At 38.5% G+C, this 27,569-nt stretch overlaps 1 protein-coding gene across 1 annotated transcript in view; it reads left to right on the top strand.

Annotated features, from left to right (window-relative positions):
* Window positions 1–27,569, top strand: part of NINL (ninein like) — a 123,012-nt gene that overhangs the window by 68,973 nt on the left and 26,470 nt on the right. Inside the window, exons 14-17 of the mRNA XM_036752359.1 lie at window positions 13,411–13,555; window positions 17,609–17,674; window positions 21,891–22,000; window positions 23,816–24,162. Coding sequence (XP_036608254.1) covers window positions 13,411–13,555; window positions 17,609–17,674; window positions 21,891–22,000; window positions 23,816–24,162 — 668 coding nt within the window. The remainder of the gene's footprint in view (window positions 1–13,410; window positions 13,556–17,608; window positions 17,675–21,890; window positions 22,001–23,815; window positions 24,163–27,569) is intronic.

The raw sequence follows: 27,569 nt of genomic DNA, 5'->3' as shown, positions 1-27,569 counted from the left end.
TTGATTAACAAGGCAAAACTCAGGACAACAGAATGAAAAGTTTATTAAGTCATTGCAGTTACTCCCCAAGTAGCAAGAATGTGACAATTTACAGGTAGAGGTACAAAGGTCACAGGTAGAGGATGACTTGAATATGTGACCAATATCAGGGACTAGGTGAAGCCTGCCCCAGAACTGTGATTAACAAGCAAGCCTGGGAAATGTGGGACACTGAGTCAACACTTAACTTTCAATAGTAATAAGACACATTTATCCCCGAAATTGTCTTTTACTGAAAACTTGCTCCTCCTCCTTTTCTTCCTCTTGTATGTCTAATTGCCCATTGGATCTTCAGATCTCTTTTAAATTTAAATCTGCACTGTCTGGCTTCTTTCTACCTTTCTAGTCTTCTTACACATTACTCCCTTCCACACAGTCTGTGGCCCGGTCCCACTGGCTCATTTGCTGTTCCACACACATAACATTTTATCTCCTCTCTCCATACTTTTGTCTGGATATCAGTCCCTTCTCACATCTGTCTCTAGAGTCTTCTGGTTTCCTTCAAGGCTTAGCTTGTGAGCCTTCCACATGATGCCTTCTTTGATCCTTCCATTTTTGATGCCCTAAAATCATTTTGCATGTAGACATGCATGAACTGTGTATATACATGTGGGTTGTGTGTGTATATACATACATATATACGTACACACACACACACGTATGTATGTATATACAAAATATTCTGTAACCAGCTCTAATGGGGCATGTAAGAGCAGCTTGTTAAATTGTCAGTGGACATTATACTTCAGAAATCAGCAAATGCTACAGATCAGAGCTTGATTTATTATTTTATTGATTATCTAGATTTAAAGTGTTAATAATGCAGATTAAACTTGAAAGTGTTTGTGCATACATTTTTTTTCCTGGCAAAATTAATTGTTGCACATTTCCCAGCAACCCCCGTGTTGCTTTATTCACATTGCTTGAGCTGAGTTCAGGAAATGAAGATGTCACTAGTCTGGAGGCCTGTTAATAATAATAATAATATTTACATCCACTAGCTCATTCAAGCTTCACAATACTCCTGTGTATATGTGTATGTATACACACACACAAATACACATGAACACACATATAGTTGTGGGACTTTTCAGGATCTTTACTTGCTACTGCCCAAATAAGCCAGCATAAGATGGAGGGGGAGGGAGAGGGGAAGAGAGAGACAGAGAGACAAAGACAGAGACAGACAGATGGGGGAGGGGGGAGCGAGGGAAGGGAGAGACAGAGACAGTCAGAGGTGGGGGTTAGGAGAGAGAGAGACAGAGAGACAAAGACAGAGACAGACAGAGAGACGGGGGTGGGAGGGGAGGGAGAGCCAGAGACAGACAGAGGTGGGGGTTAGGAGGGAGAGAGACAGAGACAGAGGGAGGGGAGGGAGAGAAAGAGACAGAGAGGGAAGGAACCGGAGCCTGAGTGAGGGGTCCAATACGTAGGCCAAAAGGTACTTATTACAACAAAAAGAGGGTGCTTAAATTATTAATAAGGAATATGTGTATGCTTGTTAGCATAGCCGTTTACAGTAGACCAAAGAAATCAGTACCTTCATCATTTGTCAATCAGATTTGTTCAGCTCCTCTTATATGCTTTATTTAAATAGGGTGAAGAGTCCCTCTGACTTTTCTTTTGTAATTGTAAATTGATTGGGAAAGGGAGGTATAGGTGGAGACCTTCAGTAGGCTAAGTATGTAAATAGTAAATATGTAAAAATATAAATAGTAACTGTTTCCCTCTTGGCCTGCAACCCTGAGGGTCTTCCTCTCCCAGTTTGATTTTTTTTTTTTAATTAAAGGGGCCATCCCTTGACTCACTTCTTAAAGAGGCCCATTCAGTGAATGGGCCTTGCCTCACTCAGAGTGAGAACTTGAAAAGACTTTAGCTCTAAAGGGCCAAGGTCTACCACTGCAACCTGGGCCATCTTCAGTCATCCTGATGAATATCTGGACCCTGGACCCAGATGGCTCTGGAACAGAAAGGTGAGGCTGGTGCTTGCATAGTACTCCCTCGCTCAAATCAAAGTCAGTTGGAAGTCATGTCATCGTCTCCCTGATGTCATGGTCCTCTTTGAGAACAAAGGAGGTTAGAGGCATCATGCATTAAAAATACATACATACATATAGAGATTATTATTGTTATTATTATTGTTGATTGATAAACTGATGTATGGAAATAAGCAAAACATGTGTCTTAAGTCCTGCATCTGGAATTGAATGATGGAGAAAGCAAAGTCTTTTAAAAAACATTTTATTTTTTCCCCAATTGCATATAAAAGCAATTTTTAACATTTATTTTTTTTAAATTTTGAATTCCAAATTATCTCCCTCTCCTCCCTCCTCATTGAGAAGGCAATTTGATATAGGTTATCTTGTGCAGTCATGCAAAACATGTTTCCGTATCAGTCATGTTGTGAAAGAAAACATAGACCAAAAAAAAAAACCCAGCAAAAATATAAAGGTTAAAAAAAGTATATAAAGCAAAGGCTTTTGTCCCTGACAATTTATATTCCATTAAGTCTTTCAGGTTCTGAAATCAAGTGTATTTTGGAGAAAGACTAGTCAACAATGCATTAAGATTTGTTTTTTGGAGGAATGGATTGCTCTTTTTTGTACAGGGTGTTTCTAAAGTCTGGACACATAGGAAATGTGGAGTTATTGCAGTGAGTTCACATGAGTCTTGCAAAGCACATCAATCTTTGCATCACAAATGATGGAAATCATATCGAAGATGTTATTTGTTAATACTCCAATTAAATAAAATGTTGTTGAAAAATTCATTTCATTTCTTGAAAACGTGCATTTTGCCTGTACGTTGGAGTGTCTCTGTCAATATATGTTAAACTAGTTCAGGTGAATAGGGTTTCACTCAATCAGCAAACTGTGTCTATCTTCGATGAAAGTCTTAGAATATTCAATAATATTAAAAGCAGGGAAAACACTAAGAAAATGAGAGTGAAGGCAAAGGATTGTGCAGATACTCAGTGGTAAGTAATCCCTGGTTAAGGGATGTGACCCTATTCCTCAGTAGATAATGATAATTAAAGTTTATATAATACCTCAAAGTCTGCAAAGTTCCGTAATACGCTCTGTGTGCCCTGAGATGGCTGTGGTAGCTGTAAAAGCCTAGAAACAACCTTGAAACATCAGCCAAAGGAGTGAAGAGATGACTGCTCTTATTATGCAGTGGTACTAAACCACAACAGCAGTGGAAACAGATACTGGCAGTTATAGGCAAGAAGTTCCTTCTGCTTTTTGTCAATGATGTCCTTAACTCTAAGTAGCCTGGATCCGTGCAGGGCAACTGTAAGGGATAACATCGTGCCTAAACTCAGAGTAGATGAAATAAGAATGGAAATCGAGGAGTTACTTCAATCTGAAGAGGGAAACGCCTAAAATCCTGAAGGTTAATGCAAGAACATTTAATGCAAACTCCAGAAGTGCGAACATGTAATGAAACAGATGGCAAAAATAATGCTCATGTCTCAAGTGATTTTGACAAGAGTATGGGCAGACTGAGAATGGAATTTTGAAAAGCCCTTTTTGAGTTCCATGGAATGAATTAAACTGACAGACCAATTATATCAAAATAAAGTAATTCAAAAAAGCTGATCTCAGTTCTAGTGTGAACATATCCATTCTCCTGCAATATAAAAACATTTCAGGACCTGCAGGCAATATTATAGTGATTAATACAGCTAAAAAAATGTAGTCATTACAATGTTGAGAAACTTAAGAGGAAAGGAAAGGCAGCTGGGTGGCACAGTGGATAGAGCACTGGTCTTGAAGTTAGGAGGATCTGAGTTTAAATCTAGCCTCAGACACTTACTAGCTGTGTGAGCTTGGACAAGTCACTTAACCCCGATTGACTTTAAAAAAAAAAAAAAGAGGCAAGGTAGAGCTATCTGGGAATTATTCTTAGGATGATATATAAATACCAGCAGCTTGAGTAAACTATTGAAGACCTAGAGAAAGACTTTAGAAGATTAAATCGATACCTAGCTGTTATACAAAGTGGTCGGCTGTTAGGTGGTACCGTGGATAGAGAGTTAGTTCTGAAGCCAGAAAGACCTGAGTCCAAATGTGGCCTCAGATGTTTTCTAGCTATGTGACCCTAGGAAAGTCACTTAACCCTGTTTGCCTCAGTTTCCTCATCTGTAAAATGAGCTGAAGAAGGAAATGGCAACCACTCTAGTATCTTTGGCAAGAAAACCCTAAATGGGATCACAAAGAGTTGGATACAACTGAAAAACACCACCACCACCCCCCACCACATAGTAGTAAACTTGAACACCATATATACCATTTTAAAATAAAAATGAAAAAAGAAACCTATGGAATAGAACCTAGAAAAATAAAAGTATATTCAGAAATTCTCCAGATCTTTGATCCACATCTAAAGGTAATAGTCAAAAGGTCAAGTTGATACAAGGAAGAAAAAGCAATGAAAGAAACAACAATTCTACACCTATCATAAAAGAAAGATTTGAGAAGCAAAAAAAAAAAATAAGAAAGTGGGAGCCCTCAGAAAAAGAGGATATAGAAAATTTCTGGTTGTCTATAGAGTTGAAAGTTCAGTATAGTGAAAGCACAGGTTAGATCAAAAAGAGAATTTGTGTGTAATATAATGAATTACAGAACCATTTATGTTTATGCTAAATGAAAGAACTACACTGCAGGTAGGTGGCACCTGGAATCAGGACGACCTGAGTTAAAATTCAGCCTTAAACATTTACTAAATATGAGTTAAGTACTTGGGTAAGTTACTTAACCGCTGCCTGTCTTCGTTTCCTCGTCCACAAAATGGGAATAGCAAATTTCTCCCAAGGTTTAATTAAGGATTTGAGACGATATGTGAAAACCGATTTTCAGACCTTTAAGTTCTATATAAATGGTAACTAATATTATTGAAATGTTATCAAGGAAACAGTAAAGAAAAAGAAAGTTAGAAAGTGTGCTTCAGTCTGGTTTTTTTAACTTTCTTTTCCTTTTTTTTTGTCTGTTCTCTTTCACAATGTGGCTAAGATGAAATTGTGTTTTACATGACTGCACATGTATAATTTATATGAAATTGCTTGCCTTCTCAGGGAGGAGGGAAGGAAGGGGTGAGAGAACTGGAAACAAAAAATTTGTTTAAAAAGAATGTTAAAAATTGTTTCTACGTGTAATTGAAAACCAAATAATATGTTTAAAATTTTCCAAAAAAAGGTTACCCATGAGAAAGCTGAGATTGCTTATGTTAAGAGATTGCCTGGCATAGTACTCAAGGTCAAAGCTTAATAGGAAGAACACATTTAGAGCAACTAACACCTGTGCAATCGCAATCTTATTGTATACTTTGGCTTGGTAAAATGGATGCCAATGGGTCTAGAAGATGTTTAAACACAAATCAGTGCAAAGTTTATTAAATACAACTCATCCGCTTAACACTTCTCCTCAAAAAGGCAGAAGAGGACTGGTAGATATTTCAGCACACACAATAAGGCTAAAAATTTAGAGAAATACTTTTGGAATAGATATTTCACAAAGCAAAAGTAAAGGCTGTCAACAGCTATATGCCACTGGATTCATTAGATGTAACTGAATGAGGATTGCTTGGAACATGGCTACTGGTAGCCATTTGTACCACGTTATACTGATTCTAGGTCTGAAATTCTATTCCCTATATATGCCACTGCCTTCCATTTGACACCAGATAAGACAACGACAAAATCCTCTGGGACAAAACAGGAGGCTGGTTGATATGATCACGTCTTTTCCTGAGAGACATAATGGTGGAGTGTAAAATGCTTGGGATTGGGAGCTAGAGGATCTGGGATCTAGTCCTAATATTTAACCAGTTAACTTCATGTTCCCCAGACCTGTTTTCTCTTCTTTAAATTAATGGGTTTAGACAAGATATAGTCCCCTTAAGTTTAAAATGCTATGAATTTATGACATTGAATTGTTCCACTACTGCTATTTTCTTTTTTATTGTTTATTTTTAATTTTAAAAATGGATTCATTTTCTTTTTATATCATATTCATTTCTAAATGTATTCCGCCCTTCCTTCTTAGCCAGTGATCCTTTCCTTATGACAAAGATTAATTTTTTAAAAAATTCAACAAAAGCAATAAACATATTTACCATACCTAACAGCATGTACAATATTCCGCATCCATAGTGCTCTACTATTGGAATGCAAGGAGGGACATGTATTCTCTTGCCTTGGGGCCAACTTGGGACATCAGTTATTCTTTGTTTTTTACACTGTTGTACTCATCATGTATATTATTTTCTTGCCCCTGTTTAATTTACTTGGAATCAGTTCATATAAAATTTCCCACAATTCTTAATATTCATTGTTTTTTATGATGCAATAATACCCCATTATGTTCATGTGCCACAATTTGTTAGTCCATTCCCTAGTCAATGGATGCTCACTCTGTTTCCAATTCTTTAATGCCACCAAAGATTCTTCTTTGACTGTTTTGGTATAGATAGGACCTTTCTGTCTTTGACGTGTATCAGTTACATACCTGGCAATGAGATCCTTGGGTCAAAATGCGTGGACATTTTAGCCACTTTTTTTAAAAACGTAATTCCTAAATTGCTTTCCTGAAAGGTTGGACCAATTCACAGCTCGTTATTAGTGATGTTTTAGCAGGCTGCTACCACATTGGCATCTTGTTTCTTCCTCTTTTTTTGGTCTGATTTCAGCACCATGAGAGTATGCAATAACAACAACAAAAAAGACCTACTACTCATGACAGCAGTATTGCCAGAATTATGGCAAATTATATTAATTTCAGTTCAATTTAATGTAACCTTGGAGCTAACTAGCAAATGTCAATCAGTCAAACCTTTATTAAGTTCCTACTATGTGCCAGGTACTGTAGTGCTTCTTTCTTTCCTTCCTTCCTTCCTTCAACTAGTTGTATTATACAGGGTGTTCCTAAAGTCTGGGCACATAGACAAAAATGCATATTTTCAAGAAATGAAATTAATGAAATTTTCAACCACATTAATTGGAATATTAACAAATGACATCTTCAGTATGATATCCATCATTCGCAAGATTCATGTGAACTTGATGCAATAACTCCACACTGCCATCAATTTTCCTATGTGTCCAGACTTTAGGTACACTCTGTACAGATAATACTGAAGTATCTCTGTTTAGGAAAATCCAGTATACAATAATCCTTATGTTTTAAATAATGTTCAACCATTTTTCAGTTGTGTCTGACTCTTTGTGACCTCATTTAGGGTTTTCTTGGCAAAAATACTGCAGCAGTTTGCTGTTTCCTTCTGCAGTTTATTTTACAATTGGATAAACTGAGGCAAACAGGTTTAAGTGACTTGTCTAGGGTCACACAGCTAATAAGTGTCTGCGTCCAGATTTAAACTCAGGAAGATGAGTGTTCCAACTCCAGGCCTGGTACTCTGTCCCCTGTGCCACCTAGGTTAATAAATGTAGTAGGGTAATTATTAATATTACAGATTTTGTTTCTCTTTACAAAAAATTCACCATGAAGCTCCTTTAATTATCAGGCTCCTTCAGAAAATTTAAAATATGATGCAATTTATTGGAATCTGATTAATACTTAGCTTGTTGGGAATAGTTTTAATATCTTAAAGGGGGCATAGCTATGGTTAAAATTAACCATCTTAAAATACAACTAACTCCAGATGTGTGGTTATGGACTAAGTTACCTGACTACCTCTAAGTGCAGTCATCTCCTATGCACATAATTCCTTCCTTTGTGTTTTTTTCTCCTTTAACTCAGCAGTGATAGTTGTTTGTCTCTGATTCCCCATCACATTCACATTTGTCTGTCCCCATCTGGCTTTGATGTAGATTAACTATATCTTCATCCTGTGGATATTTCTGTTGATGTTATCATTGTCAACTATACCAATGAATACCATAAAATAATTTTACATGATTTGTTTGTTGTACTGGGAGAAAGGACACTTGATAATAGAAAAATAAGTAAATTATAAACTCAGTGGTCACTGTAATAACTGATATTGTTTTAGTTTGGTTTACATCTTTTAAAGGCTCTATTAATAAAGTATTATCAACATTCTGCTTCTTATTTTTTCCCTTCTGATTTAAAAACAAACCAAAAAAACCCTTGGGTGCTGTTGTTGCTGCTTCCTTTTGGAAATACTAGAGGGTAAAGGTGAGACCTTGCTATCATTCTGAAGTGTGTGCATGAGAAAAGTACTTTGGTGTTCTCCACTTTCATCTCTGCATGGTGTCTTGTTCCAGCAATAGAACCCCACACACCCTGGGGATGTGTGCATAAGTATTTTTTCTATGGAATGTTTGTATTTGTCTTCTGAAAATGATATTAAATGGATAGCCTAGTAGCCCAACTTTTTAAACTTGCTGTGTGTGTGTGTGTGTGTGTGTGTGTGTACAAGGATGGAGAAATGGGGGGTGAAGGTGATGGGGAAGAGCAGGGGTGGGGAACCTGAGGCCTTGAGGACACATAGGGCCTTTTAGGTCCCTGTGTATGGCCTTTTGACTTAGTCCAAGTTTCACAGAACAAATCCTTTTATTAAGGGGATTTGTTCTGTGAAGTTTAGATTCAGCCAGAGGGCCTGCACATGAGGACCTAAAGGGCCACAGTTCCCTACCCCTGCACTAGACTAGAAATTTTTACTAAAAATTGGGGTTGATTTCTCCTTTGACTTGAAAGCAGTTCCTCAGTTGGGTGACTATGCAGTTACCATTTTGACATTAACTCGGCTAAGTTTTTTGTTTTTCATTCTGGAGATTGACTCATAGATGAATTTTTCCTTCCCTTGATGTGATTTATCCATGACTCATTACAAATTTGGTTTAGCACATATATCTGTCTTTAAAAGGGATACTTAACTGTTTTGTTTTGGGATGTTGAAAATTTGTCACTAAATCTTCTTCAGAAGAAATGTTTTCCATTTTGTTGCTTTACTTCTTCCTCATTTGGAAACTACCATCTTTTCCATCTCCTCTTCTATTTCCTCTAAGTGTGTGTGTGTGTGTGTGTGTGTGTGTGTGTGTGTGTGTGTGTGTGATGGAACTTTTTGGAAATCTGGTGAAACCTTTGGATCCCTTCTCAGAATAAAGTGTTTAAATGTGTAAAATGTAATACAGAAGATTACACAGAAAACCAATTAAAAAATGTTTTTGAATTTATTTAGTATTTAATTTTCCCCCAGGTACATGTAAAAACAAATTTTAACATTTGTTTTTAAACTCTGAGTTCCAAATTCTGTCCTTCCCTCCCCACCCCACCCCCATTGAGAAGGCAAAGCAATTTAATATAGGTTATATATGTGTAGCCATGCAAACCATATCCATAATAGCCATGTTGTGAAAGAAAACCCTCAAGAAAAACAAAATTTAAAAAAGTATGCTTCGATCTGTAGTCAGACACCATCAGTTCTTTCTCTGGGGATGAATAGTATTCATTGAAAACCAATTATTTTGAAATAGTTATCAGTTCTTAAAGTTCATAGACCCAAGATTAAGAACACTTGCTCAACATCCAGTTGATGTAATAGTTCAAACTAATCTGCAAGATAGGAGGATTATAAACAGAGGGGAAGAGAGAACAGAGACCTCAGCAGTCAGTCATGCACATTTTGTCCTCTCAGAGTTTTAAGTTGTTATCATTACCTTTTCCTTATTGTTGATTTTTTCTTGTTATAAACTTTCTTATTAAGTTTTGATTTAGGTTTTTCTTTTCTTCTTTCCCCACTTAAATTCTACAAAAAGTCTTGCAGAAGGGAGAAGAGGATGATTAAGCTAATTATGCTTTGAGATTCCCAATCACAGAACTTCAGACCCGACCTTTTACTTTCACTTCTGCAGATTTAATCTGTGTAGATTTAGCCTGCTCTATTAGACAACGAGGCTGATGTGTCTCCACTAAACCTGTAGCTCAGTCTAGACGGTTATTTCATTTCCTTTCAGCAGCCAACCCTGCAGTATTTCAGAATTCCCCCTAGGAACTGATCTATTTTCCTGTTGTTTGGACTCTTTTATCTCTTTCTTAACAGATTTGCTTTGCACCTGCAGCTATAAAATAAAAGCAGGAAGAGTAGTCAGGACTCTTTAAACCCAGGACCATCCAGCTGCTTCACTTGTAGTTATCAGGGAGATTTTTTGGTACAGACCAGTTAAACTTTCCTGCTTCAATTCACACACAAGTCAAGATATATCACCCTCATGATGTCATTGGTCTTCTTAGAGAAAGAAGGATGAACAACCTGGTACAGAAGAAAGTTCCCATAGGACACCCAGAATGAATGAATGAAAAAAGCATTTATTAAGCACTTAGTATATAATGTAACTGTTGAGGTGTAGGGGTGCTGGGACCCCAAAATAGGCACATGCAGGTCCTGCCTGAATGAATTTGACCCAAGCCTTCTTTCAGCCAAAGAAAAACAAGGTTTATTAAAAGATCTGCCATTTTAGCCAGACTCTTAAGGAATCTTAGCATTGGCTAGACTCTTAAGGAATATTGAGTATTTGTATGGCTAAAGCAAGGGGGCCAGATTGAATCTGAGCACTTTCGTAGAAACTAGATGGATCTTATATACAGAAAGACTGTAGGAGCGATCTAGGATTGGGCAAGTAGTCCAGACTAGAGGCCAAGAGAATGGGGTTTAGGTGGGAAGTAGCTGGAGGCAATCTAGAGGTAACCTGGAGGTAACAAACAATGGCCGACTGGGCTAGGTTAAGAGTAATGGAAAACTGGACATAGTGCTAATGAAAGGCCAGTTGAGGGGCTTATAGCTTCAGATGAACAAGTGGGAAGATTCAAGGAGAGTTCAAGGAGGTTTCCAGAGCCTGTACCCCAGTCAGGCACTGCAGTAAGGGCATATAAATATGTATAAATATGGAGGAAATATATAAAACCTGTGTGCTTTTGAGTTTTGGGGAACGTCTCCCAGAAATAGTAGTTTTAGAGGTCAAAGAAATGTAGCCTACAGGGTTGTGTAAATAAAGAGAAACTCAGTCTGATTCCATCTCACCTCAGATCCCACCTAGATATTCTGAGGCTATTAACTACTGGGACAGACCAGATCTTGGATTTCCTTCAAGGTTACTTCAAAGTTAAGACATTCTCCCCTCCCCCACCCATCCCCCATCACCTGATGACCTGTCTCACTTAGCCAGGAAAGTGGCTGAGCAGCCTCACTTCATAGACTTCTCTGGCCATAAAGCTGCGTAAAGCCCTATACATGTGTTATCTCCCTTTGTTCTGTAGTCACCCAACTACCCATCAGCTGATGGTTAATTAAACGTTTTATCTTGTAGCCTTGCCTCTGGGTTTTCTGAACTTCAGTCAAAAGGGACCTAGGTGGAAGAATTAGTCCCTGGAAGGATCTTAAGATCCCAAGCCTAAGGAATTCTCCAGCATAAGCAAGATCCTTCTTCCCCGCAAGGAATTTACATGTTACCATTATGTCTGACATAGTCAATTCAGCACACTTTAAGAGTGCCCTCAGTAATGAAGATAAGAATAAGAGTACTTTCCTACAAGCTGATATATAGGGAAATTATCTGTAGGCTTGGTTATTATTAAAGCCCATATATGTAGTATCTTACAAACTCTTAGCAGCTTTCCTCAAATTCCAAGCTTCCAAATGAAAGTGGGGTTGGGAGTTGGGGAGGAGGACAATCATCCCATTCTTTATAACCTCTGAGAGAGCCATTAGAAGTGGGGGCAGTCTCAAGTCAAGTCTGGAAAGCTTTTCCTTCCTCTTGAATTTTGACTGGGTTTAGCTATGTCTATAGCTTTTATTCAGTTCAAAATATGAGATCCATTTTGCCACTTGGGAGAGAAAGCATAATTTTTTTTAAAAAAAGTTGAATTTTCAGTTTGGTGCTCTTACAGGTTATCTGCAGACTTTGATTTCTTTCAGTTTGTCTGGAATTCAATTGTTCTTGCATTTTTCCTTAACTATCTCTGTACTTGTTTTTGAAACTTGATTCTGCCAGCTAGCTCGACAGACATGGCATATTTTTACTATAATTGATTACTGCAGTGTCTTTTTCTCTGTGCCTCCATTGTAGCCTAGAAGGTTTTGCACTTGTACTTGAAAAGGCTACTGTCCGTGAGACTCATTATTTTCAAATCATTATAAATGTTTGTACGTGTTATTGTCATAATCACTTTTGCTTGTGATGTTGGACAATGGAGGGAAAAGCTGGTACCCTGTTTTGTTTAAAACTAACTGAAATCTTTACTACCAAATCACAACTGGGAAAAAATTTAAGTATGACTGTCGAAGATTTTTCTAATTACAGCCTGATACTGTAGACCTGAAAGTTTGGTGGTTAAAATAGGCAGACAGCCTAGGTGATATATAAATTCATTTGTTTATTCCCTTAAAGCTAGCAGAAACATGTATACACGGAGCCAAAACGTTAAGTTCTGACTGTCTGATAAAAGAATGACCTGCCTTAAATATGTTTTAGAATAATCCCATCTCAGGATCTCTATGACACTCAAATTTATGATCTCCATATAGGTTTAACCGTAATTTAATTATTAATTATTATGAGGAATTTTCTTAATTGAATAGGTGGTAAATACAATAAGATAAGAGAGTTGACAAAGTGTCAGTTGAAATTACGACCCAGAATATCTGTATTTTCTTTATCATTGACATGCTATAATGTAGTATATGTCCATAAAATAATAAGATAAGAAAAAGTCCCATTGTTCAAGATCGTGTCTTGGGTTAAGGGTCTCATCCTTAGTGTCCATAAAAAGGAGGGAAAATGCTCTTAAGTCAGCCTCATCTGGTCTTGTTGACATAGGATGAGGTATTCTCTGAGTTTACTCAGAGAACAAAGGAATATCTATTAGGTGGAGGCTCTTCTTCTGGTTGATTAGTTCAGGCTGTGGCCCTTATTGAGGTTCAAATGATACTAAATCATTATCAATACATAGGTCAGAGCACCTGCAATTTCAAAAGCCGCGAAACTTTAACTTCATTTCTTTATTTCTTGTTACATAGGTAAATTAATCAGTTAAGTATATGAGTCCCTACCTGTTGTCTGGACCTGGACCACGTTATTATTGGTACTATGGGAAAGATACTAAGGAAATTGGAGTTATGGTCCCTAATCTCAGAGAGATTACTGTTCCTCTTGGAACTTAAAATTTAGTTAGAAGCTTATCTGGCTAATGTTACAGGTTACTATTTGCGGAACACCTGAGAGACAGAAAACATAGGGAACATGAACTACACAGTGTGTCCTTGACTGCAAATTTCCTTATCCTCATTTCCTGTGTCTCTTTTATATCTGGTATAATTTCCCAAGAGTCTTAAGTCTGTGATGTGACTGCTGCAAGTTGTATTGAGTTTGTCTGGCTGTGCCCCTTACAGGACCTAAGTGATAGGAATGATGAGCTGCAAACTGAGTTGGAAGGCCTGCGCTCCCAGCTGCATGAGAGCAAATACCATCATTCACGGAGTCCAGAGGAGGATAGTGTGCCAGATGGATACGTTCTCCTTGCTGATGATCAAGAAGGTAGAACACTCAAAATTACAGAGAATAGGTTTGGAAACAAACGCCTTTAGAGCATTCTTTCTCCTGTGCTGATGAGCGAGGCCTCCCCCTTGATTCACTAAAGGTGGATGCTCCTGAACTTAAATTGATGTAAAGTCATGTTTGGTTCTTCCCAGTATACTTTTGTGCTAAGGAAAAGGCCCTAGCTCTTAGCACAGTGCCTGGCACATAGAAGGTGTTTAATAAATGCTTATTGACTGACTCTTGGTGGCCAGGAGAGACAGATTTTTACTGTAGAGGGAAATATGCACGTAGACATGCACACACACACACACACACACACACACATTTAATTACACTGGTACCCTGTTAATCAAAAGGTAACTGGTAACTAGTTAATTAAAACAAATTTCAAACAAAGATTCTCCTCTTCTCTCCCCATCTCCTCCGGCCCACCAATTGAGAAAGCAAGAAAAACAAAATCCCTATTACAGACATGTATAGTCAAGTGAAACAGATTCCCACAGTGACTGTATCCCCCCAAATGATCTCAATCAGCACTTTAGAGAATATTTTCAAAGAGGGGGAACGAGGACTAAAAAATTCCTACGAGTAACCTGAAGGAAAGAATGAAAAGCCCTTTGGCTTGGGTGCTGCCTCCTCCTAGGAAGAAGGCCTATCATCGGTAGCTGCCATTGGCCAATGTAAGCAGTGTCAGGGTGTCAGGAAAGAGCTCTGCTCTTGAGCTGGTGGTCGAGTCTGAATAAGTGTGTGCACCACAGACTAGTGCCATAGCCAAGGCTGTGTGAAGGTTAGTATTGTTGATACAGGCCCTTCCACAGGTAGGGCCAAGACTACTAAGAATAATTGACATTTATATAGGCTTCTTAAGGTTTGCAAAGCACTTTTCATCCATTATTATGTTGTTGGAACCTCACAACAGTGTTGTGTAGTCAGTGTTATTATCCTCATTTTCCAAATAAGAGAATTAAGGGACTTGGAACATTGTAAGTTGCATGGAAGATTCACACTCATGCGTCCTCTGAGACATGTTCTTTCTACTCTACGCTCATCCCTTTCAAAAAAGAGAATTTCTGTGCCCAGGGCCCTAGAATGCATTCCTGCATTCCCACTCCACAAAGTCACTAGAATTCCCCCAAAAGATGCTGGGCAAGATCTCATAGAATTCTTGACGTCCAGGAAGCACGGTAGAGTAGAAAGAGGTTGCACCTGGTGTCGGAAGTCGTGGGTTCAAATCTTAGCTCTTCCACATACTGTGTGAAGTTGAGCATATAGCCTTACCTGTCTTGAGTGTTTCCTCATCTATAAGGCTGTTATACTAGATGGTACCTAAGTGCCCTTCATATATAAGGTCTTTTCCAACCTTTGTATTCTTCAGTTTCCACCTACGTTATGCTTTAAGATCACAAAGCATTTTACATTTGCTACTCCATTTGATCCTTAGAACATTTTTGTGGAGGATGTGGTAAAAGTAGTTGCATTTTATAGATTAGTGGTCTGAGGATCATAGAGGTAGTTACTTGCCTCACATAGTGAGTAGTTATGAGAATCAGGTCTCAAACTCTGTTTTTCTAACTCTTGAGTCTAGCGTTATTTAAACATTATGCCTCCCTCCCTCCCTCCCACTGGAGAGGTGCCCAGGTACATCCTTCCACATGGAAAAATGAAGAAATGGTAGATTATCCTTTATGACTGGGCAAATTCTTGATTGTCCTCCTAGGGGAGTTCTGCCACCCGTGGTCCTAATGGATTTGTAGAGGAGGGAAAGTGCTTTGGTTGGAGAGCAACATTCATTAGGGAACATGCTTTACTAAATAGGAACAATAGGCTTTTGTTGTAGTGATAGAGAAGGGAGAAGGGGCAACCAAGTCATGCCAGCTTTTCTAGCTGTGCCTCGAAGGCAACTCTTTCCTCTTCAGTTAATTTATTTATTCATTGTGTGCCATGTACTGTGCTTGACAATAGGGGTACAAAGATAAAAATGAGACTGTCCTTTCCCTCAAGGTGCTTACATTATACAGGAGGTAAATAACACACAGAGATAAATCAATACCAAATATGTATGAAGTCAGCGCAAACAGATAAATACAAGTAATTGGGTGACATGGAGGGGGATGAGGAAAGGTATGAGGTATTACTTCAGCTGATCCTTACATTTACAAAATGTTACATATCTCATGGTCCCAAATGCTTTGTGAGCTGTGAAACTCATAGTTGAGTTTTGGGAAATCCTCTAATAATGCCCGCTCTAGAGACAGTGGGATGAAAGGGGCACAAATGCACAGCCTACCCACAAGTTTTTTTTGTTTTTTCAATTTCTTAAGGATTTTAATTGATTTTCATTCCTTCCCTACTTTTACCCAGAGACATTAAGCTGCATTAACAGTTACCTGATTCTTGCTAATGGAGCAGAAGGGGCAGCCAGTATATTCCATATCTCTGCATCTTATGCGTGCAGGACATATGCCAATAATAAGCACTTTACATAAGACTCTTCAGTGAACAAGTTCTGTCACTGAGTAACTGATTTCTACTTCTGTGGGAATGGCTTATTTCCAGTCTGTAGGCTAAGAATCTACTTGAAACTTCAGATTCCCCAGATTTCCTTTAAGCCATATATTTAAGTTAATACAGAATTTGTCCCTGAAAGAGCTAATAAAACATCCAAGTAGGAAACATGAGTAGTAGCACCTTTCACCCTGAAAATTTCATTTTTTGCAAGTCAATCAATCGAATATTTATTAAGTGCTGATTATGTGCTTGGTACTCGTCTAAGCACTGGGTATGCAAACACAGGAAAGTGAACCAATCCACTGCCCCTCCATGAACTTGCCTTTGAAGATGAAGATGTGGTGGGTAGTAATTGTTGTAATCTCTGTTTTGTCAAGTCAGGGAGCCTGAAATGCTGTACTGTAGAACCACAGGGAGAAAAATCCATCATAGAATTTCAGTTAGAAGGGAGCTCAGCAGCCATCTAGTTCAAGCAGAGCTCAAACAAGAATTCATTATATCTGAAAAAGTAGTCATCCAGCCTCTGCTTGAAGACCTCCAGTGAAGGATGACTCGCTAGCTTCCAACACAGCCTGTTTTACTTTTTATTTTTTTTGAGGGGGAAGGCAGGGCAATTGGAGTTAAGTGACTTACCTAAAGTCACACAGCTAGTAAGTGTGTCAAGCATTTGAGGCTGGATTTGAACTCAGGTCCTCCTGACTCCAGGGCCAGTGGTCTACTCACTATACGACCTAGCTGCCTCCCCCCACCTCATTTTACTTTTTAAATATCTCCAATTGTTAGGAAATTTTTCCTTATATCAAGCCTAAGTTTGCCTCCATGGCCAAATAGCATAATTCTTCATCTCTCTTCCAGAAGACAATCCTTCTGTTACCTGAAGAGAGTGATCATCCTCCTACCCGAGCCCCAGGCTTTCCCAAGCTAAATATTCCCATTTCTTTCAGCCAGTCTTCACATGGCATAGCTTGAAGTTGTTCACTGTCTTGGTTATATCCAGTTCACATGCCAGTCAAGACATCACCCTTGTGAGGTCATTGGTCCTCTTTGAGAATGAAGGACAAACAACAACAACCCTATTCTCCTCTACATTAGTTTATCCATGTCTTTCCTAAACTGTGAGCTTAGAACTGAACAAAATATTCCTGATGTGGTCTAACCAGGGCAAAGTATAGCAGGACTTATACCTTCTGATGCCTGGGAGCTGTGTCTTTCCGTTTAGCCTAGGATCCCATTAACCTTTTTGACTTCCCTAGCACACTCTTAACTCATATTGAGATTACAAGTCCCCTAAAACTCCCAGATCTTTTTCAGACAAATTGCTCTCTTCCTCATCTTACACGCATGAAGCTGATTTTTGCCAGAGCCAGGAATAAAATCCAGTAGTTCTTAACTCATAAAAGTTATTTACAGGTCGCTCTGTGCTGTGACATTAGTAGGTAACTTTATATAGTATATTATTCACTGAGAAAACCACCATTATTTTTAATAACTATGAGACCTCCTTCTTTTCTTTCTGTTGTTCCTTTCATTCCACTTTTATAGAAGCAATACAGAGAGTCAATTGGGCCCTTCAAATGAGGAGAAATCTGTCTGCTACAGGCAAAAATGGTAAGAATATTTAGTAGAGTCACATATAGGGCTTTCTCTAATAAGGATTATAATTAGTGGTGGCATTTGCAGAAACATAAAATAACATTAAACTAAAAACACTTTCTGGATTGACTTCTTCTTCTGCTCAGCCTCATGAAATGGATACAAAACAGGATTTCAGCATGCTATCTTTCAGTTTCCAGGGTAACAAGATGTCTTCCTTTTTTATGTATCTGTTCCCTAATTTTTTTTTGCCTGGGTACCACTGGATCCATCATACTTTTTCCTTCCATTTCAATAACAAACATTAAGTATCTATTGTATGCAGAACACACTTCTTTGCACTGGGGGAAAATAGAATTCAAATAAGATAAGGATCCTTGTCAAATAAGAGCCCTTTTTCAAATAAAGAAATGGCCCTTCTCCTTGCCAAAGCAAAACCTTATACATATACAATTGATCCTATTCCATCCTGTCTTCTCCAGCAGACTGCCCTCTCTATCCCCTCTCTCACTTATTTTCAATCTCTCCTTGTTTACTGGCTGCTTTCCTACGACCTACAGACATGCCCACCTTCAAATACGCCCGCCCCCCCTCCCCCACTTGATCCATCCATCTTCCCTTCCTGTTGTCTTGTATCCCTCCTTTTTGTGGCTAAATTCCTTGAGAAGGCCATCTACAATTGGCAGCTCCATTCCTTTCCTTTCACTCTCTTCTTAACTCTGCAGTCCGGTTTCCAACATCATCATTCAACTAAAGCTGCTCTCTACAAAGTTATTGATTATATTTTAATTGCCAAATCTAGTGGCCTTTCCTCAGTCTTCATCTTTCTTGACCTCTCTACAGCATTTGACATTGTTCTTCCCTCTCTTCTTCTTAATACTCTCTGCTCTCTAGGTTTTCTCAACCCTGCTTTCCCCTGGTTTTCATCCCACCCGTCTGACTGCTCTTTTTTAAGTTTCCTTTGCTTGATCTTCATCTAGGTTGTACCCACTAAATGTGGATTCTCTCCAAGTCTTTGTCCTGGGACCTCTTCTCTTCTCCCTCTATCTCACTTGGTGATTTCATCAACTCCAGTGGATTCAGTTATCATCTCTAAATAAATGTTTTTTAGATCTGTTTGTCTCCAACCCTAACCTCTCCTTTAAACTATTGTCTCGAATGTCTAGCTGCCTATTGGACATCTCAAACCAGATGTCCCATAGACATATTAAATTCGTGTCCAAAACTAAACTCATCTTTCCCCTCAAAACCTTCCCTCTTCCTAACTTCCCTGTTAACCGTGGAGGGTACCAACATCCTCCAGTCACCCAGACTTGCAATATAGGTGTAATTCATGACTCCTCATTCTTTTTGATCCCCCATTCCTAATCTGTAGCCAAATACTGTCAATTTTACTTCCATAACATCTCTCATACACATTTCCTTTTCTCCTCTGATACTATCACCACCCTTATGCAGGTCCTTCTCACTTTATGCCAGGACTATTGTAATAGCCTACTCGTTGGTCTCCTTGCCTCAAATGTCTCCCTGCTTTAATCCACCCTCCATTTAGCTATCAAATGCATCTTTCTGAAGTACGGGTCTATGTTAGCAAGCACCCTAGCACACCCAGGATGGCCTGCTAGCACAGGTTCTTTGATCTTCTTTTATAAAGGAAAGACCGCTTCAAAGGGGTTAGCAATTAAACAATGCAGGCTTTATTCTACCTAACCTTCTCCCAAGGGTTGCTGAGCACCAACTCCTACAGCTTTCTCTAATCACCCTTCTCGCAAGGGCTGGCAAAAAAGCAGGGAGGGAGCCGGCAACTCTCCCTATGTCTCAGTGGGGCCAGTTGAAACAGGCACAACTTGTGTATTCCCCTCCAGCCTCAATGGGGGCCAGTTGAGGCAAACACAGATTCCCCTCAAGCTTTGATGGGAGCTGGTCAAGGCACACACAGCATCCTAGCTTGTGCATTTCAAGCCTAAAGATTCCTCACCCACTGAGCAGTGCCCATCTGCTTTATACTTACACTCTATCCCTCCAGGGTCCTAACCTTTACAATCTAAACAGGCATAAGCTGGCCCTTACAATCTACACGGGTCGTGGGGAGATGTTTGGAACCATAGAACTTGTATCTAACACCTGTGAACAAGAGATTGTTATGGCCATGCATCCTGGAAAACCAGACTCCAAAAAATACTAACAAAAATCCACTTTGCTTATGCTTACGAGATCTGACCATATTGCTACCCTATTCAGTCAACTGCAGGGGATCTCTATTACCTCCAGAATAAGATATAAACTTCCTTTTGGCATTTAAAGCCTTCATTACCATGCCCTTCCTACTTTAACAGACTTCCTGGAAAACTTCCCTTCCACATACTCTGTGATACCATAACATTAGTGTCCTTGCTGCTCCATCTTCCAAATCCAGGCATTTTCACTAGCTGTTCCCCATGCCTGGAACACTTTGCTCATCTCCAGTTTCTGGCTTCCCTAGCTTCCTTCACGTCTCATAAAAAGTCCCATGTTCTACAAGAAGCCTTTCCTGACTCTTCTCAATCTTAATGTCTTCCCTCTGAGATTATCTCTGACTTATCCCATATATGTCTTGTTTGTACAGAGTTATCTGCAGAGTCTCTCCTTTTTGCCTTTTTTTGTATCCACAGCACTTAGCACAGTGCCTGGCATACGGTAAATGGTAAATAATTCTTGTTGACTTGATGTCTTTCCTTCATGGTGCTTACAGTCTAATGGGAAAAAGATACGGACTCTCTAAAGTAACCATAAGAGACAATGAAACAGCATAAGTGTATTAGAGAACAAAAAAGATACGTGATTTCCAAGGGGGAACAGTCATCCATGACAGCAGTAGTCATTAAAAGCTTTGTGAAAGCGGTCACATCTGAGTTGGGATTCAAAAATGAAGGTAGGGAAAGAGGTTATTATAGACTCAGAGAACAAAGGCACAAAGGCAGGAAAACATGGGGCATTTGGGCAGGAGGGAACAAGGCTAGTTTGTCTAAGATACAGAATGTATAGAGGGAAGTAATATGAGATAATACTGGAAAGTATTATCTCATAATAATACTGACCTTTATCTGGTTGACATTAAGGCATCTTTGAAGTAAAGGAGGGGCCAGATCAGAAGATGTTGGGCCAGATAATATCAACAATGGACTGGAAGGAGAGATTTGCCTGGGGAACAAGACTTGCCCAGAGTCATATGACCACAGTATGTCAGAGGCAACTATTGAACCCAGGTCTTCACTCTGAGGCTACCTTTCTATCCACTACAATCCAAGCTCTTTGTGTACCTCAGTGAATAAGGCAAGGGTGTGTGCGTGTTTATGTGTGTATGTGCATATCTTAATATATATGCATATGTGCATGTATAAACACATGTACACACACATACCCTCTACTAAGGAGCAATAGTCAGTTAACCAGAGCAGTCCATTTTCTGATCATACCAGATAAGTTTAATGTATTACTAGATACTTGGGAAAATTCTTGATTGGCAATAAAACTGAATCGATAGAACTGCGAGGCGCTATTTAACCTCAGTATCTCTCTCTGTGTCACTGATTCCATTCCCATATACATACACATTCACACACATACACACACACACACACACACACACACACACACACACACACACACACAGACACGCATAGTGAAAAAAGAACAAGTCTTACATCTGATATATGTTGGTTGTATGACTCTAGACAAATTACATGCACCAAGCAACTCTCTACTCTAAATCTTAGAGAGTAAACCCCTGTGGGGAAGGGCCAATGGAAATGTCCCCTTACATTGTACTGGTATACCCTTATGCAAGGTGACCAGATTCCAAATTTAGAATACAATAAAATACACTTCATTAGTGAATTTAGTCCCTTCTTTCTCTGATTCAGAAATACTTTCAGATCTTCTTGTTGCTGAAGCCGTAATTGCCACATGAAATACCCAAATGCCAGTTAACAGAAAGCTCTGGTTATTAGAATAATTGGGAATATTCTATTTTAGTTTGTTTCTCTCTCTGTAATACAGGGTGTCATTCTTGTCCTCCAGCGTCAGCTTTATAATGAATTCTACCATGTCATATGTAGTATTTTGGTACATTTTTGTGAGGGCAGCAGGTGGAAAGCATGAATACTTGACATCTCAGTTTCAAATGTAGGGATTTGGAATGGGACCCATCTCTATTGCCACTGGATGAAATGAAATGCTGTTTTCTTTGCAGGCATTACTTCTGTTGGAGATGATCATGTACCTGTGAGCATAGAAACAGAGATAATGATAGAGCAACTCAAAGAACATTATCAAGATCTCAAGATCAAATTGGAAACCAAGGTAAAGGAAGAGAGGACAAAGAGAATCATGGTCCACAAAATGATCATTTAGCAAAAGAAAGTAATTTTTGCTCATTCTGTTGCTTCAGTGTTGTCCTTTGCCACACAGTCACCTCTCTGACAGAGATTTGGAAGTGGGCTTGCTAGTCAGAAAGTCATGAGAGTCATGAGGAAAGTCTTGTGAAATGTAGATAGCGATGATGCTTGGTTATGACATGCTGAAAGCAGATGTACAGCATTATTTATTGCTGTGGAATGTTTATGGACTTTACGTAGATTATATCCAGCTCTTGGAAAGTCCCCCAAGACAAGGACTTGGATTTCATTTCCCTTTGCTTTAAGCTTGGCAGGTTTGCCTCTTGGGGGTGATCTCTTGACTCAGAAGAATCATGGTGATCAGAAGATGTCAGTCTGGCTGGTTACAGTCTTTCTATAGAAGTCTGTCACGAGAACATCTGCTCTTTTCATCTTTTTGATAGAGTTGCTTGGTGTATGTGACTTGCCCAAGGTCACACAACCAGTATGTGTCAGAGGCAAGACTTGAACCCAGAATCTTCTTGACTCTGAGGCTACCTCTCTACTCAGTGTGCCATGCTGTCTCTTACTATATTCATTCTCTCTCTCCCGCCCTTCCTGTCACGTAAATACAAAAATAAATAGGGATAAAGATCTAGTTCTTTATCTTTTGGGCAGCTAGGTAGCACAGTGAATAGAGTACTGGGCCTGGAGTCAGGAAGATTCATCTTCCTGAGTTCAAATCTGACTTCAGACACTTACTCATTGCATGATCCTGGGCAAGTGGCATAATCCTGTCTGCCTCAGTTTCCTCATCTGTAAAATGAGCTGGAGAAGGAAATGGCAGACCACTTCATTATTTTTGCCAAAAAAACTCTAAATGAGGTCAGGAAGAAAACAATTGAAAAACAAGAAAAGATCTAGGTATCTATATCTGTGTCTATATAGATATCTAGATTGTCTAGAGTGTAGATAAAGACATCTATATAGATATCTAGTTTATGATATCTAGATTATATATACATATATGGTTGTGTATATCTATCAAGAAAGAGAAAAGTGAGAGAGAGAGAAAGAGAAAGAGAGGAAAGTGAGAGAGAAGAAGAAGAAGAGAGGGGAGAGAGAGATGGAGGGAAGAAGAGGTTAAATTGTACCTTGTTCTTTTTTTATCTTGTTATTCTAATAGTATTATTTGTTTGAAACTCGTTCCCCCTGTGAGATAAAATACTAAAAATTGATAATCACATGTCATATTCCCTAAGGGAGAATTAGAAGAGAAAGGCTTCTCTTATGCTCCTTGTACTCTTGTCTTCCAGATTAGATTAATGCAAAACTCGAAATTGAAGTCCTTATACTCACACTCGAGTTGATGTGTGCATCAATGGCCAGATAAACCATGTAATGCTTTTCTAAATTTTGTTCTGGCTCCAGAAACATTTCTAGGTGCCTGTCATTGATGGGGTGCTTGGTTTGGGATTCCTACATCCCTGGGTTTTTTTTCTCCCTCAACATCATGATGGTTAGAATAAGTCTTCATTTTCCATACAGATTGTCAGGACTATTTGAGATTCTCTCAGTAATTGCTAAGCCTTCTGCCCCATGTGGGTAGCATAGGTGCAGCATGTAAAAAGTAGTGTTATTGATGATAGTTTTATTTTCATTTCTAATGCTTTTATGCACCAACAAATTTTAGAGCTTTTTTTTTTTTAAGATCATGCCTTTCTTTTGTTTTTTTAGAACTGCATTGTAAGAAAAGTAGAGGAACACTTGAGTAATATCCCAATGTTGTCATTTATTTCAGGTAAATTACTATGAGCGAGAAATAGAGCTCATGAAAAAGAACTTTGAGAAGGAGAGAAAAGCTATCGAGCAAGGCTTTAAGATGGAGATCAGTGAGTTAGAAGAACAGAAGGCTGACCTGGAAGAGCTGAATGTGAAATCTCAAGAGCTGATTGAAGGCCTGCAAGATCAGATCCAAAAATCAACCCAGAGCCAAGAGGTTGAGAGGAAATTAGAGAAAGAGAGGTCGGAAATGGAACAGTACTATGCAAAGGAGATTTCCAATCTGGGGCAGCGGCTGGCCCAAGAAAAGGACCAACTAGAGGAAGAACTGAAATTGAAGCATCAGAGTGAGCTGCAGTTAATAAGGTCTGATTGCATATATTCTTAGTTCTAGATTTCTGAGACTACACATTCTTGCCAAGAACAAAAACTTGAAATTGATTTAGTCAAACAAATGGTCTAAAACTGTAGCCCACTAATAGCCAGGTGCTGATGATTTATGGACAGAGGGGAAGGCCTGGAACAATGGGTGATAGGCATTGGAAAGAAGTTTATTTAAAGAAAAAGAAAGCTAATACAAAAAATGTTTTAAAAATCAATTTGTTTGTTAAATTGTAATTCAGTTCTCTTTATATAATTCATGTTAGACTTCCTGTTTCCTAATACCCAGAGAGTAGGCTACTTTTTGTCATGTTAATATTATTTTCCATTTCTCCAGGAGATACTTGTAAATATAATGAGATTGGAAAATCATGACAGAGCCTTGAAAAGTTAATGAAAGAAGTAATTTTTGGTTAGTGGGATTGAAAAGGTTAAAAATGTATAGGTAGAGGAAAAAATGTATATGGAAAAAATGTATGGTGTTATGAGTATTCAGGGGCCAGAGACATAAGACACAACCACATGTACATCCTTGTTTTGAACGCTTAAGCCTCACTTAATGCAATGCCAAGTCTCTAGTTAATACTCAGCCATTGCGTTCAATACTAATTTCTAAGGACTTCAATCTCCTAGGAAGCTTTCCTTGAAGGTAAAGGAGTCTTAAAGTCTACCAAATTTGGGAGATGATTGGCTATTCCCAGGAAGCAGGAATTAGATTTCCAGCCAATATGATCAATTCAAGATTTGTGAGAAACATAATATTGCTAAAAAAAAAACCAAACCAGTCTTGTTAATTCGGGTAGCTTGGAAGGACATGTTTATGTCAGGAATGAAGAGTTCCAATCTTTATACTGAGAGTAAAACATTCAGCTTAGTTCAACACAGGTAGTACAGTGGCTAGAGTGCTCCACATGGATTCGGGAAGACTTATCTTTATGATTTCAAAATTAGCCTCAGATACTAACTAGCTAGTCACTTGATCTTTATTTGCTTCAGTTTCCTCTTCTGTAAAATGCAGATAGTGATAACACCTATCTCTTATGGCCTTAGGAGGGTAAAATAAGATATTTGTAACATGCTCTGTAAGCCTTAGAATGCTACAGAAATGTTAGCTATCATCATCATTTTTATTATTAATTAAGTACCCACTATTGTGCAAGGCACTATGGTGAGTTCTGAGGATACAAAGATAAATGTAAAATAGCCCATAACTTCATGGAGCTCATGTTCACTCAATTCTTCTTACATTTTCCCTGAATAATAACTTTTCTTTGTATCTTTTTAAAACATCAGAATAACTTTCCAAAACATCTCCACTCTTAATTAAATCCTCCCTTGTAACAAAGCAAACTTCCAGGAAGATCCAACCAATAAAAGAACCTAGGACAGTATAGGTAGCATTCCTATCTATAGATTCCTCCTCCTCCTCCCCCCTAATTTGTTTGCCAAAAGGAAGGGAGTATGTTTCTTTGTCTTCTCTGGGTCAGAGTTTGACAGCATTTTTGAGTTGTTTCCATTAATGTAGTCTAGGAAGTTATGTTCCACCATGGAGCTGACATTTGAATACGAAGAAATCATTCCTGAAAAGGAAATTAATAGATTTTCTCCAGAAAAGGTTTTCACTTACTTTTGTCCAATGATGTCCAGAGACAGATGCCAAATATGGCATAATGTGTTAGGATGCATTGACAAAAGACATACACATCTATTTACTATTTCTACTTTATATTAAGGGGAACGCTACATTGTGCTCCTCTAGCCATCTACCTATGGATTCTCTGCTCCAATTGGGCTTACATTTAATGGAAGGAAAACTAGTCCTATAGTTGCCCTCAGTGGGCAGAAGGTGATAATTGTGCTTGTTTAGATTATTCATTAGAAGAACACAGCCACATTTCCTCCAGCTTCCTCACGCAGCCTCTCCCATTGAGAATCTTACCCCTTAGGCAGTACAGTGACCCAGAAGCACCAGTTGGTCAAACATAAATGCTGGACACATAGTGCTCTACAAATACGTGTTGGTAAGAAGATTCATTTTTGTGGAGCAGCCCTGTACCCTACAGAAAGCCGGCAATGATTTCTCCCCCTTCAGCTTAGCCCATAAAGAAGAATTGAACATACATCCTTCTTTGCTTTTACTCTGGCTTATTCTCTCCGTGAAAAGCTTGGTCCAGTCGGTATTTAGCAAAAAGACACTTGGATTACTTCTTGTGTCTAAACCTTAGAAGTCTTCTTTTTTAAAAAATTAATTTAATTTTAGTTTTCAACTTTTACTTCCATAAGCTTTTGAGTTTTGAATTTTCTCTGCCTCCCTTCCCTTCCCCTCCCCAAGACAGTGTGCAATCTGATAAAGGCTCTACATATACATTCTTATTAAACATGAAATTCTCTTTTTTTATATTTCAAAAAGGTAGGTTTAGGGGCAGCTAGGTGGCACAGTGAGTAGAGTACCGGCCCTGGAGTCAGGAAGACCTGAGTTCAAATCTGGCCTCAGACACTTGACACATGTACTGGCTGTGTGATCTTGGGCAAGTCACTTAACCCCAATTGCCCTGCCAAAAATAACAAAAAAAAATTTTTTTAAAAAGGTTTAAATGAAATTAAACTGTTTAAACCTATTATGAATTAAAAAACCCCCACCATATTTAAAATCTGCATTTGCACATTTTCAAGTAGGACATGTGGAATTTGATATGTGTGTAGATATGACATATAGCAACTCACACCAATAGATTAGTTTGCTTTAAAATGGAGGTCAACTTTGATTTAAAGTAAAAGCTAGCATATGTTGTTTGGTACAAGATAAATGTTAACATATTAAAAGGGCATTTAGCCAAGAGACTCATATTCAACAGAGAAGCCAGCAGCAACCTTCATGACTCAATCTTCTGCTCTTGTTCAGTAACTGTTAACTTAACACATTTCATTAAAGCCCAAGTGATAGGACATTTGTAGTCCACCAGGGCTTTTGTGCTCCAAGCCTTAATGACTTCTAATTCACGTTGACAATCTTTTTCCTTGAACATCTACATAGAATTAGGCCTCTTGATGTCAGTGGCCTTCTGTATTGAAAACACAATCTTTTCTCTATCCTTCTTTGAATTCTATATTTCTTATTAGTAAAGTCCTTTACTATTTTGAGATTCTACTTTGCTTGCTCATCAGGCTTAATTATATTGCTCTTTAAAATATATTGGGTTATGCACTTTTGTGAAAAAGAAAACTTGAAGAATAATGGTTAGTTTGATGCATTTTTGGTGGGAATGGTAAAAAAAAAAAACCATATGAGTTGGATATATTAAAACAGACAAGGTGACTTTTCTCACCCCAAAAGCAAGATCTGTGGTTTAGGGCTAGGAGAGCCAACAATTTGCATATTGTTATTGAACGTG

Source organism: Trichosurus vulpecula, chromosome 3 (genome assembly GCF_011100635.1).
Source record: "Trichosurus vulpecula isolate mTriVul1 chromosome 3, mTriVul1.pri, whole genome shotgun sequence".
Classification (NCBI taxonomy): domain Eukaryota; kingdom Metazoa; phylum Chordata; class Mammalia; order Diprotodontia; family Phalangeridae; genus Trichosurus; species Trichosurus vulpecula.
Note: the sequence above shows the minus strand (reverse complement) of the source record. Positions and strands in the feature narration are given on the sequence as shown.